This window comes from Protomyctophum bolini (genome assembly GCF_963924005.1).
Source record: "Protomyctophum bolini genome assembly, chromosome: 8".
Taxonomy (NCBI): domain Eukaryota; kingdom Metazoa; phylum Chordata; class Actinopteri; order Myctophiformes; family Myctophidae; genus Protomyctophum; species Protomyctophum bolini.
Genome location: NC_137869.1, coordinates 48425078 through 48442083, shown reverse-complemented (window position 1 = coordinate 48442083; position 17006 = coordinate 48425078). Strand labels below are relative to the sequence as shown.

Here is a 17006-nt window from a genome sequence, read left to right as displayed (position 1 = left end):
TTATTTTGCCGTTTTTATACAATGCCCTAACCCCTACAAATGTGTTATTTAGGACAGCAAACACACACACACACACACACACACACACACACACACGCACTACAGCCGTACAGCAAGTCATCATGTCACAATAAGATGATTACAAACTACAGTCAGAACTTAAGCACACCAAGTTACAACAACAACAACCGCCATTGGCAGGACACTGCAATCCTGCAAGTTTGTTTATTTACCTGATTGCTGTCAGTGTTGCCTAATGGTTCACTTTTAGAAAACTGTGGAAATAAGTAGGCTAGTTCATTGCAGAGGGGCGGGCTGGCGGGCGCATCATGAATGATTATAATCAAAATAGTAAAGTTTACTGAAAAGCGTCAGCAGGATTAACAACACAGCAGCATGTACATAAGAGTCACAACAACTCACGTATAGTCACTCGGAGACGACCTGCTTTACGGCAGATTTGTAACCATAGTGATGCCGGTGTCTTAAAGCAGGCGTTCTCAACATGTGGGTCGCGACCCCCCCGGGGGGGCCCCCCATTTACGCCGTACATGTCTCAGACATAAATGCTTATAATGAGTATAATGTGTATTAGCCTATAGTTTTATCAAGAGAACTTGGGAGCATTTTGACAAAATCTGTGTATTTCTCTATCTACAGAAGAAATATGAAGCCAAACAAACGTACTGCATTTATTGTATACCCTATTTTTTTATTTAAGTTTAAAAATAAATCACACCCTTGTGCAGTGAGTGGCGCTCTTATTATCGTACAACATCACCAGACACATAGGGCGTAATTTCTCCATTCATTGTCAATGGCATTTAATGTTTGTGTTAGGACAAAAATCTACACACTACAGCTGAATATAGGAGAGGCTAGCGCCTAGCGCCCCTCAAAAAATGCAGTTATTAATTTTGTACCCTTTTTTTCCCCCCGGGACTGTATACATACGGTTCAAATTGTATTTTGGGACGGTTCCACTGTTGTGTTGGGTGGGGATATGGGCTAAGTATTATGGGATAAGTGCTTTTATAACACTTGCTATGCATCCCATGTGTACAGTACATCCCACTGTTTCTCAACCAATGGTCCATTTACTACTACTTTCCTAATTATTTCCTAATAATAATGACTCGACCAGACAATCTGGTGCACTTCTTCCCCCTCTTGAGATTCTAACTGCCTTTGGCTCTGCACTGTCTGTCTGCACTCTGCAGCCTGCGTGGCTCTGCACTGTCTGCACTCTGCAGCCTGCGTGGCTGCGTTGTTCTGCACTGTCTGCACTCTGCAGCCATGCGTGGCTGTGTTGTTCTGCACTCTGCAGCCTGCGTGGCTGTGTTGTTCTGCACTGTCTGCACTCTGCAGCCTGCGTGGCTGCGTTGTTCTGCACTGTCTGCACTCTGCAGCCAGGCGTGGCTGTGTTGTTCTGCACTGTCTGCACTCTGCAGCCTGCGTGGCTGCGTTGTTCTGCACTGTCTGCACTCTGCAGCCTGCGTGGCTGTGTTGTTCTGCACTCTGCAGCCTGCGTGGCTGCGTTGTTCTGCACTGTCTGCACTCTGCAGCCTGCGTGGCTGTGTTGTTCTGCACTGTCTGCACTCTGCAGCCATGCGTGGCTGCGTTGTTCTGCACTGTCTGCACTCTGCAGCCTGCGTGGCTGCGTTGTTCTGCACTGTCTGCACTCTGCAGCCTGCGTGGCTGCCAGGGATTTTTGCCTCTCCCCTTCCCATTGGCCAAAGGGAGCTTTGCCATTGCTTGCTGTCCCATTGGCTAGAAGCAGCCAATTACAACTAGGTCGCACAATGGGCGCTTACATTTCATGAGCGTTCATAGGTCATGTTTCACGTGACAAAACAAATCCTACATTATTAAATGCATGGCCATGGACCACCTGTGGTGAGCTTGTTGATCAGCTATTTTTGGTGAATGTTCCACCCAGGATAGGGATGCTGGGGTTCAGACCATAGACTGTAAAAAAATATAGACAAAGCGTTCTCTGGGTCTGATATGGACGTAAGATGAAGCCAGTCAGTCCTTGAATTGAAAATCGCCATCTTTGTAGATCCGTTTGCGCCCAGCTGGCCATTGGCTGGCCCAGACAACGAGGCGGGACTTCCCCCCTTCTTCTTTGTTGGTTTTTATTTTGACTCGAACGGGGGGTGGCTCCCGATCATAGACTGTAAATGTAAAATGTAAATATAAATGGGACCATCATTTTCCAAAAATAATTTTATGACATGAGAAATGAGACTTTAAACTAGTGACTGGAAGCAGAAAGTATTCATGACCATGTTTATTAAGGTAATACAGTCTAGGTGAAGTTGGGCCCAAATACATGGACCTCTATGGAGCTATGGTTTTTTTTGGGCCCAATGACAGCGCCACAACAGGCCATTATATGAACTTTCAGGAAGTCCCGATTTCCTTAGTGGATTCACAAAATATCTGTCTGACTGCTTCCCTGGTTCAGACCTGTGCTTAAATAAAGTTACTTCACCTCAATTTACAATGTAGGCATTTATCAGACGCTCTTTAATCCAGAGCGATTTGCAGTAAGCAAGAACACAAGGTAATACATCAAATCATCATCATACTATAATTCTAACAATGTCTGTCTGTGTCCGTGTGTGTGTGTGTGTGTGTGTGTCAGAAACATTGCCAGCTCCTTACTGCCTGCACCAATCACTCCCACTTTTCACACAGGCATTGACCATATGGAGGGCGTAACGAAGCCCTTTTTTCGATTTGACACATTAATGATTAATTAATGTATTAGTCAATTACAAACGCACCCGGGCGCAGTACCCCCCACGGCCACAAGGGGGGGAGGGGCAAAAAAACGGGTAAGGGCTAGTACATAAAAATGGTCAAGATTCATAAGCAAGCTGAGAACCTAATATCTGTCTTAACAGTAGATTGTCTGTACAGTGAAGCTATAAGTGTACATTATAGACGGCTGAGTCTACATAAAATGCTAAATTATAAATCATGTGAGAATTTTGGCTGGTTGAAGATCAGCATTCTGGATCAATTGGAGAGGCTTAAGTGCATATGCCGTTAAGCCAGTAAGGAGAGAGTCAGGTTTTGATATGACTTGATGGATGGATAAAGGCTCATTCATAGTCTGGATTTTCCGTGGTGAGGTGACCACAGCTCCGGTGGTGAGGTGACCACCGGAGCTGAAATAACGTTGAGCGGTGGTGAGTAAAAGCAGAGAGAAGGGCTGGGACGGTGGTTTGCTCTTCACCGCTGCTCGTGACGTCATGTTGTAGTTCGGTGGTCACCTCACCACCGAAAATCCAGACTATGAATAACGCTTACTGATTCCTGGGTGAGGAAGGGTCTACTATAAATTAGTGATCGACCGATATGGATTTTGGCCGATATATCCGATCACCGATTAGTGGACAATCAAAAAGCCCGATAGCCGATATTATGACCGATTATGAATAGTAAAAAAAAAAAAAGTAAAAAAAGTAAAAATAACATAACTTTCAACACAAGAATTCCTTTAAATGTATTGGAGAACATTTATTGCTTAGCAAGCACAAGAACAACAACATTGTTTTCAGTTACTTCAGTAACACTCCCCCCCCCTCCCCATCAAATGCATTTTTGCATTTTTTAAACAAGTGCAATGTACTGTAGCACAGTAGCAGCGGGACATTCAACACAGTGACAACATTGTATTCAGTTACTTCAGTAACACTCCCCCTCCCCCCCCCCCCCATCAAATGCATTTTTTAAACAAGTGCATTTTTAAACAAGTGCAATGTACTGTAGCAGCATGGAACATTCAACACAGTGAGTAGTACAGTAAACTAAAGTGCAGGCTGTGTTTAGTACAGCAACAGACTCCAACAGAGGTTTTTTGGTTATTTTTTTTCACAGCAACAATTCTCATAAATAACTACAATTGTCTTTACAGCAGTTATACAACAGTGAACATTAAATCACATAAGGTCCAATGTTTCTTTTCTTTACACCAGCATTCCTCAAACCACAAATGGTCCCAAGCAGTAGTAGTTACTTTACTTAAAGTATTTTCTTAAACAATTTAACTTAAGTTGGAAATTTAGGCTGTAACTCAAACTAAAAATAACTTCAAATGAAGCTGTAAACAATGAGGCTGCATTTTAAAACAAGACCACCACAAGTCAAGTCCCTGCCATCATCCCCTCAGGCTCAATACTCCCAGTTCAGAAGCACCAGGTTGTGGTGCAGAAAGCACAGTTGTTCTGCATGCTCTCCAGTGAGCCGGTTCCTTTTTTTCTCATTGATTGCAGCGACTTCACTAAAGACACGCTCACTTGGTACGGAGGAAGGTGGTGGGCAGAGATACTTTCTAGCTAGTGGTGCAAGAAGCTTGAAGTGCTTTTCATTCTGGCTCCACCACTGCAAAGGATCACCTGTTAGCCTGTCAATCACTGGCTCTCTTACGTAGCGCTGTAGCTGTTCATCAAGGTCTTCTTTGTCTGATGGGCCAGCCACCACATGGCGCCCTAGCAGAGACTGGTACATGTCATCAATGCGGCAACGAGGTGTCTGCTGTGCCTCTGTCCGTTGCCTTTTGTGGGTCCCAGGGCCATCACTCCCATGTGCTGAATCCTGCTGTCCCTCCTCATCTTCAGATTCCTCATTTGAAGCAGCAGTCTGATCAACTTCCATTTCTTGTTCATCCTCTTTCAGCCATTCTTTGGCTTTGGTCATTGTGGTGTCAGAGGAGAAGGCATGACACTTGTAGCGGGGATCTAAGAGACATGCCAGCACCACATGTTTTGTTTCTTCCAATGTCGAGTAACGTCTAACAAGGCTGTCCCTCATGGCTTCTCTGACAGTTCTGATGCCTTTCCCAGACTCCTCTTCCTCTTCAAGCAGCATCTTCAGTACCATCACACTGGGAATGATGCAGGAAACGGAGGACTCATAATGGCTGACTTCCAAAGTCACTTTCTCTATTGGGAGGAGAGTGTCAATTACATTTGTCACAATAGCCCACTGATGAGCTTCGGGAATTGTGAACCCTCCGTGGTCACTGGAGTAGATGCTGAGGGCATTCTTCTGCTCGAGCATTCTTTGCAGCATGTGGAGCTCTGAGTTCCATCTTGTTGGGACTGCCTGGATGATAGTGTGTTGCACAATACCAAGGTCTTCTTGAATGGCCTTCAGACGTTGCTTGGCAAGGACGGAGTGATTGAAATGGGTAGCACATTTTTTCAGGATGGCTATGACGTCGATAACTGCTCTCTGACATGACAGGCCATCACGCACCACCAGTTGTAGTGTGTGTGCTGTGCAGCCGAAGTGTGGCAGTTCAGCAACCTTCATTGCCTTTACAACATTGGCTCCGTTGTCTCGCAGAACAAGCAGTACACGGTCTTGGTCGATACCCCAGGAGTCAAGCATGCCCAGGAACACTTCTTTAATATAGAGATGTGTGTGGGACCCCACCATCACCTTAGTGTTTAACACCACCTGCTTTCTGCTCCATTTCTGGTCAATGAAGTGGCATGTTAGGCTCATCAGCGACTCTGTTGCCCCAGACCAGCAGTCTGTAGTGAAGGCGAGTGAGTGACCAGTAGGGGTGCAACGGTTTTCAACCGAAAACCGAACCGTTCGGTTCCACATACACGGTTCAATGCGCTCTAATGAACCGCGCTATTTCGGTTTGCATTAATTCATTTATTACAGCTGCGAAGAATGTATTTCTCGGTCACACACTGGCCTACTTAGAAGTCTAGCACTCTATCGGTCACACACCGTCCTACTAAGAAGTCTAGCACTCTTTCGGTCACAGAAGTGTAGCACTCTGTCGGCCCACCCCCTACAGTGTACACACACACAGAGAGAGAGACGGCACACACACACACACACACACACAGAGAGAGAGACGGCATGATGAGGAGAATCCAGCACTCGTCTTTAAACGTCGTTCTTGGAATAATTATTGATCGTCATACACAGAGACACACACAGCGGAGTAACCTCGCGCCAACAGGCTTCTAAGCACAGTCGTTGTAAGTTTGTTCAGATCTGATTCTGCATCTGCACTCGCTGTTTGAGTGCTAATTAAGAGGGAGAGTGAGAGCATAAACAACCCGCAGCAGGACATTCATTCCGTCAGAAAAGTACCAACAAAATACTCCCATGTCCAATCCATGACTGTAGATAGAAGCCCTTCTTCTAATAATATAAGCATAATATCCTTAAATCCTCATGTAGACTTATTGTAAACTTTTGTAGGCTATTTTTCAGAGACACGACGCATTCACTGTGAATGACTCCCCTCCCAGGAGGCACTCTCCTCTCCTCTTTCCTGCATGTGCTTAATGCCCCGTGTGAGCGCATAGGTGCATTTATTTCGCCTTGAAAATAATGATGAGGCACATTAAAATAGCAATATAAGGTATTTTTCCCCCTTTCAAGTTCAAAATAATGAAAAGGCAGAAATGCCTAATAAAATAATATATGCTAAAAAGAGAAGAAAAGAAAATGCTATAAATAAACTTTTTTGAGTGGTGCAAGCCACTGCCTGGCTGGCTGGCTGGGTATGAGCATGAAAACAGCGTGGTTGTTTTTCACCACCTGTGCACAACCTAACACACACGCAGATTATTAACTGTATATATGATGATTTCGTGTGTGCCAGTACAGTGACACTAGTACAGTACAGTACAGTAGAGGGTACAGTAGGGCGCGTTCCTGGGGATCACTTCACAAGGGGGTATTTTTTTTTACTGTACCGAAACCGAACCGAAACCGTGGCCCCCATACCGAGGTTCGAACCGAACCGTGGTCTAACTGAACCGTTGCACCCCTAGTGACCAGCATTCTCTGGTTGGATCAGTGCTTTAACCTTAGCAACTAGCTTTTCATTAAGAGATGGCAGCATATTTGTACGATAATACTTGTCGGTTTTCAGCATGTATCTGGGTTCAGCTCTTGCCATTAAGCGCCTAAACCCAGGATCAGACACCATGGAGAAAGGTTGGTTGTCAGTTACCATCATTTCAATTATTAATTTGTCAAATTCTTTACATCTCTTATCTGAATTCTCCCACGGTCTTTGTTTTTCAAACTCATGGACTCATGGTAGACTGAGAACTTTCAGTTTCAGCCCGTCTCTGCTCTTCTTCTCTCTTTCTTTCTTTCTTTTTTGCGTCAATGTGCAGTTGCTTGTGACTGTTTTGAAGATGGTTCCAAAGATTTGTCGTGTTCTGATTTTTTTTTAAAGCTGATCCTGTGCTGGGTTGTTCATTGCAAGTATCGCAGATTGTTGTGCCTGTTGCCGATTTTGTGAAGTAGTCCCAGACTACACTTCTACGCCGTCCTGTAGGAGCCATCTACAATAACAGGAGGTTGAGAGAGTCAATGATTATTTTTTTGTAATAATAAACATTTACAAACAAGTACATAAATACTGATAATGGCCCTCTACAAGCCTCATTAAAACATTGTGAGCTTGTAGATGTATCACTATTCTGTAGTCTTCTTGTATTCTTATGTGACCTTATATAAATGTGCTACCCCAGGTAGCACATTTATATAAGGGTAACATTTTCTATGTAACACTACATGGCTAGGTTCTATGTAACGGTGTTACATTGAATCTCGTGACCCATACAATTGTGCTCCCTCGTCTGATTTGGGGCAAAATGGCTGCCCCCAGTACTTGTTGCACAGTAGTTGTTGACTAGAAGCTCGACCGGCCGCACATTTCATGTATGCGTCGATAATAATCATGCGTTTATAAACAAAGCAGTTCAGTAAAGTTCTCTTACTTTGTGGAAGAAGAAGAATGTCCGTCTCCTTTCACTCCGTTGATGGCGGTGGAACTGCAGCACACCGTGGCTTCCCCTCCTGTGAGACGAGATAAAACATTCGGAAGCGAGTCAGCATGCAGTCAGTCACATAATGCTATTATATTTTACATGAGCGTTACATTACAACGAACGGATTACCTGAAAAACAAGCTCCGTGTTGCTTCTTGGAGAAGTTGAACTGGTGAGTGTTTAAGGCGGATTGTGATGGCTCATGGCTGGAAAGTTTTCCACATGTCTCTTTGAGAGAGAGAGAGAGAGAAAGCGAGACAGACAGTTAATTATTTCCAAGATAATAATAAAGTGTAAATGTATAAGCAAGCTGTGAAGGGTTATATAATTGTGTCTATCTTACTTGTAAAACAGCCAGTTTCTCCACGACAGAGCGGCAGGTGAGGGTGTCCCCAGCTCTGTGCACAACATTCAGTGTTTTCTTTTTTCTGTGCTCAGCACTGCAGACCTCTCGCAGAGGATTCATTCGTTTCATTGGCTCATGATGTATGTTTTCAACCAATCGAAGGATCTTTTGGTCGGCACATTGTTAGTGAGAGAGGTTGTTGCGCCAATATTTGCGCATGAGAAAAAATAAAATAATCGGCCTCGATTATTTTTTTTTACCACCGATACCGATATTAATAAAAAACATGAATATCGAAGCCATCACTACTCTAAATCCTTCAAATGTTATAGGGCTCGATTCACCAACAATAAATATGCCAGAGTGTAACGGTGGCGGAAACAGATATCGTATTTATCCGTCCGATCAAGCTACGTTGAGATGACGTGTTATTCAGAGAAGCTGGTGTAATCACTTCATTTGTTCGGATCGCTGAGTGTATCCTTTCCGCATTTTTCCCAAGCGATTCGCCTGGTGTCGCCTGGTTAGTTGGAACATCCACGCCCATTCTACACCATATAAGGCAACAGGAAATCTCGATACGTCACCATAGCCGGCACAGAGGATTTAAACAGCGCGATGAGCTTGTAGAGTAGTTAATTTTGACAGGCGGGTGGGTCTCTGCACGGACAGATCTTCAAGCAAACAGCGCGAGTTATATATATAATTATAGACGAAACTTGCCAACTTGGCACGCATTGCTTCACTCCTTGTTAAATCTCAGAACGCTAATAAGTTAACTGATGTTAGTTACTTTCACATAATGAGAAAGAAGTTAATTTGTAGGCTACTTTTCACCACACGACCAAATGCTATATTACAACTCGGCAATGATAAGCCCTTACTGATGAATGCACTGCAGGGTTATAAAAAAAAGAACACTCGCCTGCAGAATAAAATAGATATCCGATACATTTTTTTAATCAGAGCTGCATTGATTCATGCAGGGAATAGATTAATATCATCTCACTGTCATCTGTCTGAATGCCATGTGGAGAATGGATTTGTTATGATCATGGACAATACACGTAGGTAGCTATTTAAAATGTCAACCATATACAGCGGATATAGCCCATATCCTCTTTGTCAGATGTAAATTAATTTCATGATGTCGTCATATTAAAATGATTCGCGGGACACGGCAAACTTGATTGATCTCATGATGAGATCAATGTAGTAGCCTACACAGCTACAACGTTGCCCATATTATAATTAATTAAGGTGAGCTGGCTTAAAACTGACTGGCCAAATTGCACGCGCTGATGCCATAATGTGGATTTATAGCCCTCGTGAGTCGTGACTGCTGTCTGTCTGTCAGACCGGCATGTCTGTGAACCATAGAATGCCATAGATAGACCATATGCCAGTCGGGCCGGGCCGTGTTCTGTCCTGGCCGGGCTAACCGTGCCGTTATATTAATTTTCCAATGTAAATTTCACCCAGATTGGACTCGGTTCAGCGGCTGTCCGCCCCACACACACACACACACACACACACACACACACACACCGACAGTCAGAGAACTGACTCACTAAACAACACTAACACACACTAAACAACGTTGGATTCGTACAGTGCAGAATGCAGATAAGTGTAGGCCTATGTTCTTATTATAATTGTGAGTTTGTTTTTTAAGCAGCGCGAGTCCGCGGGAGCCGATCTACAAGCTCACAACGCGTTGCACTGCGAGTAGCCTAGAGAAGGCTGTCAAGTGAGCAGCGCAATCGCGCATGCTATAGAAATATCCTAATAAATAAATAAAAAGGTGTTGCTTGCAGGGGCAGTTTCCTTATGGGACTTGCCTCTAGAATGCATGCATATGCATACAAGTGCATACAAGTGCACTCGGCTTTTATATATATCATTTTTTTATGTGCTGAACAATGTTAGGGACACATGCCTACATATTTTATCTGCGATTTGGGAACTATTTATTGATTCAGCATGAAGACTAAAGCCTTCTGAACGCTTGCGTAAATTCGTCCGCCACCTAAAGAGGCCCCGTATGATTTTTATTTATTTATTTGTATTAGACGCAATTATGAACAATAGCCAAGTAATACATAGTAAGATACATATCCATTGGCCAATCAAATGGTTCAGTGCAGTCAGTGTGAGGGGTGGTCAGGAGATATCTGTGAGCTCTGCGTTTAAAGGCTTGAAGGCCGTTGTCTGTGATGGAGTCCACTACATGCTCTGGTAGGCTGTTCCACACCTGAACAGCAGTGTGGAGAAAAGTTCAGTCGAGAGCATGTTCTGGTGTGGCTGTGCATCGGCGGGTGTTTCGCCGTCTGGTGTAGGGTGGAGGGAGCATGTCCTGGAGGTCCCTAGGGCAGTGGGGGGTGTGCATTTTGTACAGGACTGTAGCGGCGGCAACGTGTCTTCTGTGGCTAAGGCTGTCGATAAAAAGTGTCGTACTGGCAGTGTCTTGGTCAACTCCAATTATTTTGAGGGCCTTCCTCTGAATATTGTCCAGCAGACCAAGATGTGACGGAGTTTCCAACCAACCTACGTGAGCGTCAAGTTCACGGCCATTTCCATGAATTCCAAATTAATGTGGGAAATCCACGTAAATGCCTTTCCGCTAGTGTCACGTCATGTTATCATCGTAAACGCCGTTGTGAATCTGGCCCATTGAGTGTAAATAGCCAGGGAGCCACGAGCCAGTCTCCCAACATTTGAGAGGACCTGTGATGTCATGACATACTTTTCATTTAAGAGTTATGGCCATTTTTGTATACCACACCATAGACAACCAATATAAGACAAACACTTCCAAATTTCATCATGTTTAAGTAGCATGTGACATGTCAAACTAGGGGGTTTTCATGATTCTGAATCCATTCCAAGCATTCGTTTTGCACGAAAAACACTCATTCCAAACTATTGCTTGGAATAGATTCATAATCATGAAAAAACCCTAGTTTGACATGTCACATCACATGCTACTTAAAGCATGGTGACATTTTTGCCTTATATTGCTTGTCTATGGTGTGGTATACAAAAATGGCCGTAACATAATTTTGCGACGTTTCCGGCAGAGCAGACCTCTCATTCTGTGTACCTTAATGACCAAGTGAATACATAAAACACAAAAGTTTGTCATGACATCACAGGTTAATCTCTATTCCTTGAGCTTTTGGGCCTGTGGCTCCCCAGCTAAAAGCTCCTACAGGTTCGAGTGACCGCTGTAATGTGTGCTTTGAATGAGAGCTGACTGTCCAGGACAACACCATGGTTCTTAACACATTTCGAGCCATAAACGTTCATGTACAGTATGGTTTATAAAACCCAGCACTTTAAACGATTCCATACATAGGACGTTGCCACACGTCAGGGTCCCAATCGACGCGTACATAGGACGTCCTCGGACGTCCTCAGACGTCCTAGCGCATCCTCAAGCACACAAGTAGGCCATAAATGGCCTAATAGTGCGCAAGCAGAGTGTGCAAGTACTGTAGACCGCTACAAACTTTCAAATCTCAGCCTCTCTGTGAAAGAACGTTTTCAATATTGAATTATTAGGTTTAGCCATTTGCTACGTACCTTGCTTTTGGAGTATGGTAATGATTAGGCTACTTATGCCTGTTATGCCGCAGTGGTGTCAGATTACAATAATACATGTATACATAGGGGCTTTACCTTTAGTCCACTCGACACTGAAAAAGGTCATCGTCACGTCACCATCGATAACCAATTATACCCTGGCATTGGTGCATATATGCATCACGTCATATGCTCATATGTCTATATGTATGTATATGTAATTTCTGAGTTGGTTAGTGGTATAATGTGGTTACTCGGTTGGTTTGATGCGTACAGGATGTCCCTTGAATCCACCCGACACTGAAACATATCATCATTACGTCACCATCGTAAAGCAATTATACCCTGGCATTGGTACATATCTTCATCATGGCATGGGACATACGCGGAAAACATACCTGCACGGTCTGCTTCCGTATGTCCCGTGCCAGCATATGACGTCATATATTTTGCTGCTAAGGAACATTGGTACATATATTCATCACGTCATGGGACACACACTTCGTAGCATGACGGAAAACATTTGCCAGTGGTTTTGTCTCCAAATACAAACATCTTTGTCCCAATGATAGTGGCAGAATGACCTGATGTAGCAGGTGGTGGAGTTCCTCTGTTGTTAATTAAAGCCCAGACCATTATGGTGGTGTCCAACTTGTAGATGCCATTAGTGTATGAATACACATGACATTCCCGAAGACACAGGCTAAGTGCTCCAGCCTCTCCTTTAGAACAACCCCAGAAACCTGTGGTTTGAACCATCTGTGGGCGTCGACATCAAATGCATAAATCACATTCTTACAGTACTTCCTTGTGTAGTAATCATACCCTCCCCAGAGGTAGACAGTATCTTCAATGAGCACAGCTGTGTGGCCCTTACGCCTGGAGGGAACCTCAAGGTGACGTTCTCCTGTTCCAGGTGTCACTTCCTCCAACGTAAAGACACTGTGTTGAAGATGTGTACTTCAATGTGATCTCTAAAATGGTCTCCTCCGAAGTAGTAGATCTGGTGTCCGACCACCACAGCAGCCTGGCCCTTCCTATGTTCTCCTTTCAGATGTATCGTCCAGCGAATCATTTCACACAGCAGCCAACACCGTCAATAAAAATAATTTAAGATGAACTTGTTCAGCTCGGTCCACTTGTTTCAAGTCGTCAACTGAGGTTTAGTCTATCGGACAGTTATTTTAAAGAACAATTACACGGTATGTCATTGCATGATTACACCATAGCTAATGAGGTCACGTAATCAATCTTAACTAATGATTCTAGATATTGTGTCCTCAAAAGTTAAGGTTGCAGCATCCATGGGACGCACTGTATTCAATAGAGCTGATCTGATAATCAGACACTGATCGGTGATCTGCCGATATTCACTCTAAATTACTTTAATTATCGGATCCACATTAAAAATAAATGACGGATCCACAATATTTTTGCAGGGACAACTTTAATCCAACTTAAAGGTCATTACACATTGGCGAATTAGCGACGTGATGAGAATAAGCGATCTGAAAATGCGAAATATTGCATGTTGCAGTTCGCCTGCGAATCTCTGCAAAATACGACACCAGAGCGAACAAATAAAGAGCGAAAACGGTCGCATTTTCGCACATTAGCACATTCGCCACTGATGTGGAAGCTTGCATGGACTTCGATTGTTTTTTTTTTAAATGCGAATTATTCGCACGAATATATCGCATCGCCAATTCACCAGTGTGTAATGACCTTTACAGTTTAACTTGGTCAAAAATTTTCTTCATCTGCTTGGCAGTAGAACAGCGAGAATATCTAGTTTTAGAAGGACGACACCTAAACGTCATCATTCTAATGAACACAGTGTGACATTTCGTTTTTAATGTATTGTTTACAGCTGTCCCACCAGTACAGACGTCGATGTTTCAGAGTTCAGACGTTGAGGAACAACAAACCAGTCCAGATTCATTCCTTCCTGCCTTCCCTCTGTCCCTCCAGACTGATACATACCACCTACAGTAAGTGAAACCTTATGTGAATAATGAATATTACCTTATTAACACTCCGAGCGGCATAAACGGAGGTCTTCGTCCTATAAAAAAAATGTCCTGCTCGTTTAGTGATTTAGAGATTAATCACAGGACGGAACATGAATAATATCTTAACCGAGCACACCAGTCTACATGCTGGCAGCGTCGATTGAGCAACATTCGATGTCATTTCCGGTTGGGACGTCATCCAAAGTGGTCCCCCTCCATTTTAGTGGATGAGAGGAAAAATCTTCAAACATGAATAACTAATAATCTAATAATCAATCCGTCCAATTATAACCAAAGATTATGTTTTTGACGGCCCATCGCGGTCCCGTCGCTTGTCGCGTTAAAAGTAACCATACTTCCCGTTGTTACATCTAGCTACTTCAAGCTACTTCCAAAATGGCGCACCTTGAAATAGGCCCTGAAGCAACAAATCGCTGGGCGTCCTGATTTCATGGTTACAAATACCCCTGGGCGTTCGGGGTGTTAATACACCCTCTGTCCATCCAGACTGATGCATACCACCTACAGTAAGTTAAACCTTATGAAATATGACCTTATTAATACACCCTCTGTACATCCAGACCAGTGTTGATTTTGATTTGTCGACTAAAACTAAGACGAAAAATGTTCGACTACCTTTTTCCACTGACGAAAAATAAATGGAAACTAAATAAAAACTAAGCTTTGATGACCAAAACTAAGACTAAATAGACTGACAATTTTGTCAACAAATAATAGTGGACAAGAGATCCAGTATAAGTCATTTTGCACTTGGTTGCATGCTGAAAATAGCCGATATACAAGCTCACAATGCGTCACAGCGTGACGTGTTGTGAGGTTGTAGATCTGCTATTTGTGTAAAAACAGTCATTACGACGATCAAGGCCCGACAAAATACATTTTAGTCGACTAAAGCCCAACACACACCGGCTCCGTCCGACGCGGCGCGACGCGTTGCTGCGCGGCGCCGCCTGGAAAATAGAACTGGTTCTATCGGCGCGTCAGGCGAGGCGTCAGCGCGCGTCGGACGCCGCCGGTGTGCGATAGGTTCATTGAAAATAATGGAGGCGGCTGTTTTGACGCGCAGCGGTCGCAGACGGTGTGTGATGGGCTTAAATCAACTACATATTTAGTCGACTAAAATCTTATGATTTTAGACGGAAGGCCCTCCCTCCCCCCAGGCACCGGGGAGCGCACGGGAACTGGTACGAGAATTACGGAACAATCATTGTTGACATCCGTAAATGTTTACCTAAACATTTATAACTATGTTTAAACATAATTTATACGTTATTAGTATAGGTATTGGTAAGTAGTAAACTATTCACATAGTTATAAATGTTTAGGTAAACATTTACGGATGTCAACAAACAGTCTGTTCATGATTATTACTCATCTAAAAACTGCTTATAAATGCTTTATAACAGGTCGTTATTGTAAAGTGTTACCCAAAGGTGTATTGACCTGTTTCGGTGGGATGGTACTCCTTGTGTGTGTGTGTGCTTCACTTCCTTCAGCCAGTGATGCCATGTCTGCTTATAAGCGACCTTTGGCGTGTTTTTTTCTTTCTGTAAAGTCATAGTTGCGGGTTGCACAGTGTACAGTAGTTGCTTATTTGGGCTTGCTTCCTAATGTTGTATAAACCAGTGGTTCACACATTTCTTCACATCAAGGAACCCCAGATGAATGTAAAATTGTCCAATCCATCTGAAAATATTTTGTGCCATTTTTGTTAATGTTTAAAAAATATATTCAATATATATTTATTCTCAATATATGTTTTTAGAGAACATGTACGACCTCACAATGTGTTGCTCTGAGATTGTAGATGACTAAAATGACTCGATGGGAACGTCCTGAATTCAACTCTTCATATGCAACGACTAACAGAAAAGCACCTCAGTACTAACTGAGGTTAATGTGAGCATCACCACCACGTTTTAAATACTGCTGTAAGCAGCAGCAGACATAATGACATCATTCCTGAGCCAGGGGCTTTAAAATGCCCCCCACCCCCCCTTGGGATTAAAATATTTATTTTTAAAGTGATGTGCATGTCGGAGATCCGTATGTAGGCTGTCTAACTGTCTAAAATATATATATATATTAACTTTTATTTTTTATTTTTAACACCGTTGACAATGAAACAATTTGTTTGTTTTTAGTTCAATGTTTGTTTTAAAAACACCATTGACAATGACGAGGGTTTAATGTCTGTTTTAAAAACGCCATTGACAATGAAGGGAAAATGTACATGCTCTTGTCCCTAACACAAACATTAGATGCCATTGACAATGAGGAGAATATAATGCTTGTTTTGTCACCGTTTGTTTCACATCACCATTACGGCGGGGCTCCACCGCAACGCGGGCAGTGACTCAGTGAGTCATTGATTAAAAAGGGAACATTCCCTGACGGTGACGGAGACCACAACCCCGGTGTAACCTCACCTAATCAACATGAGTTAATATATTAGCGCCCCTCACTTCACACGGGTGTGATTCTTTCCCCCCTTAATTGCTGTATTTAATGAAATTAAAGACAAATGAGGTCCCTCGTTCTTGGCATACTTGGTGTTAATATGTATATATTCATGTTCCAGGGAGTCATGGCCCTATCCTTCACTAATACTATATATTCATGTTCCAGGGTATTATGTATATATTCATGTTGCAGGGAGGCATGGCCCTATCCTTCACTAATATATGTATATATGCATGTTCCAGTGTATTATGTATATATTCATGTTCCAGTTTATTTATATGTATATAGTCATGCTCCAGGGTATTAATGTGTATATATTCCTGTTCCAGGGAGCCATGGTCCCATCCTTCAGTTCAAGTTGTCGGACATCGGAGAAGGAATCATGGAGGTCACGGTCAAAGAGTGGTACGTAACCATGGCAACATAAAGCTTTAATCGGACCTGAACATTTCCCAGACAACATTTGATATAAACGGGCAGCAGCGGCAGCCTCTGGGCCCTATTTTGCTTCTCTTAACTTAAACATATTGACTGCCACGTATTTATTTCCTTCGGTTTGTATCATGTGTGGCTCAGAGGTAGAGGTAGAGCTCTAGTGCAGAGTGACTGTGTGTGTGTGTGTGTGTGTGTGTGTGTGTGTGTGTACAGGTATGTAAAAGAAGGGGACAAGGTGTCTCAGTTCGACAGTATCTGTGAGGTGCAGAGCGACATTGTGTGTGTGTGTGTGTGTGTGTGTGTGTGTGTGCA

At 43.2% G+C, this 17006-nt stretch overlaps 1 protein-coding gene across 1 annotated transcript in view; it reads left to right on the top strand.

Moving 5' to 3' along the window:
- dbt (dihydrolipoamide branched chain transacylase E2) overlaps nucleotides 1–17006 on the top strand; it is a gene marked incomplete at its 5' end in the record, with an annotated part of 57310 nt that overhangs the window by 5018 nt on the left and 35286 nt on the right. The window contains 2 exons of the mRNA XM_080771267.1: nucleotides 13634–13754; nucleotides 16589–16664. Of these exons, the coding sequence (XP_080627393.1) occupies nucleotides 13634–13754; nucleotides 16589–16664 (197 nt within the window). The remainder of the gene's footprint in view (nucleotides 1–13633; nucleotides 13755–16588; nucleotides 16665–17006) is intronic.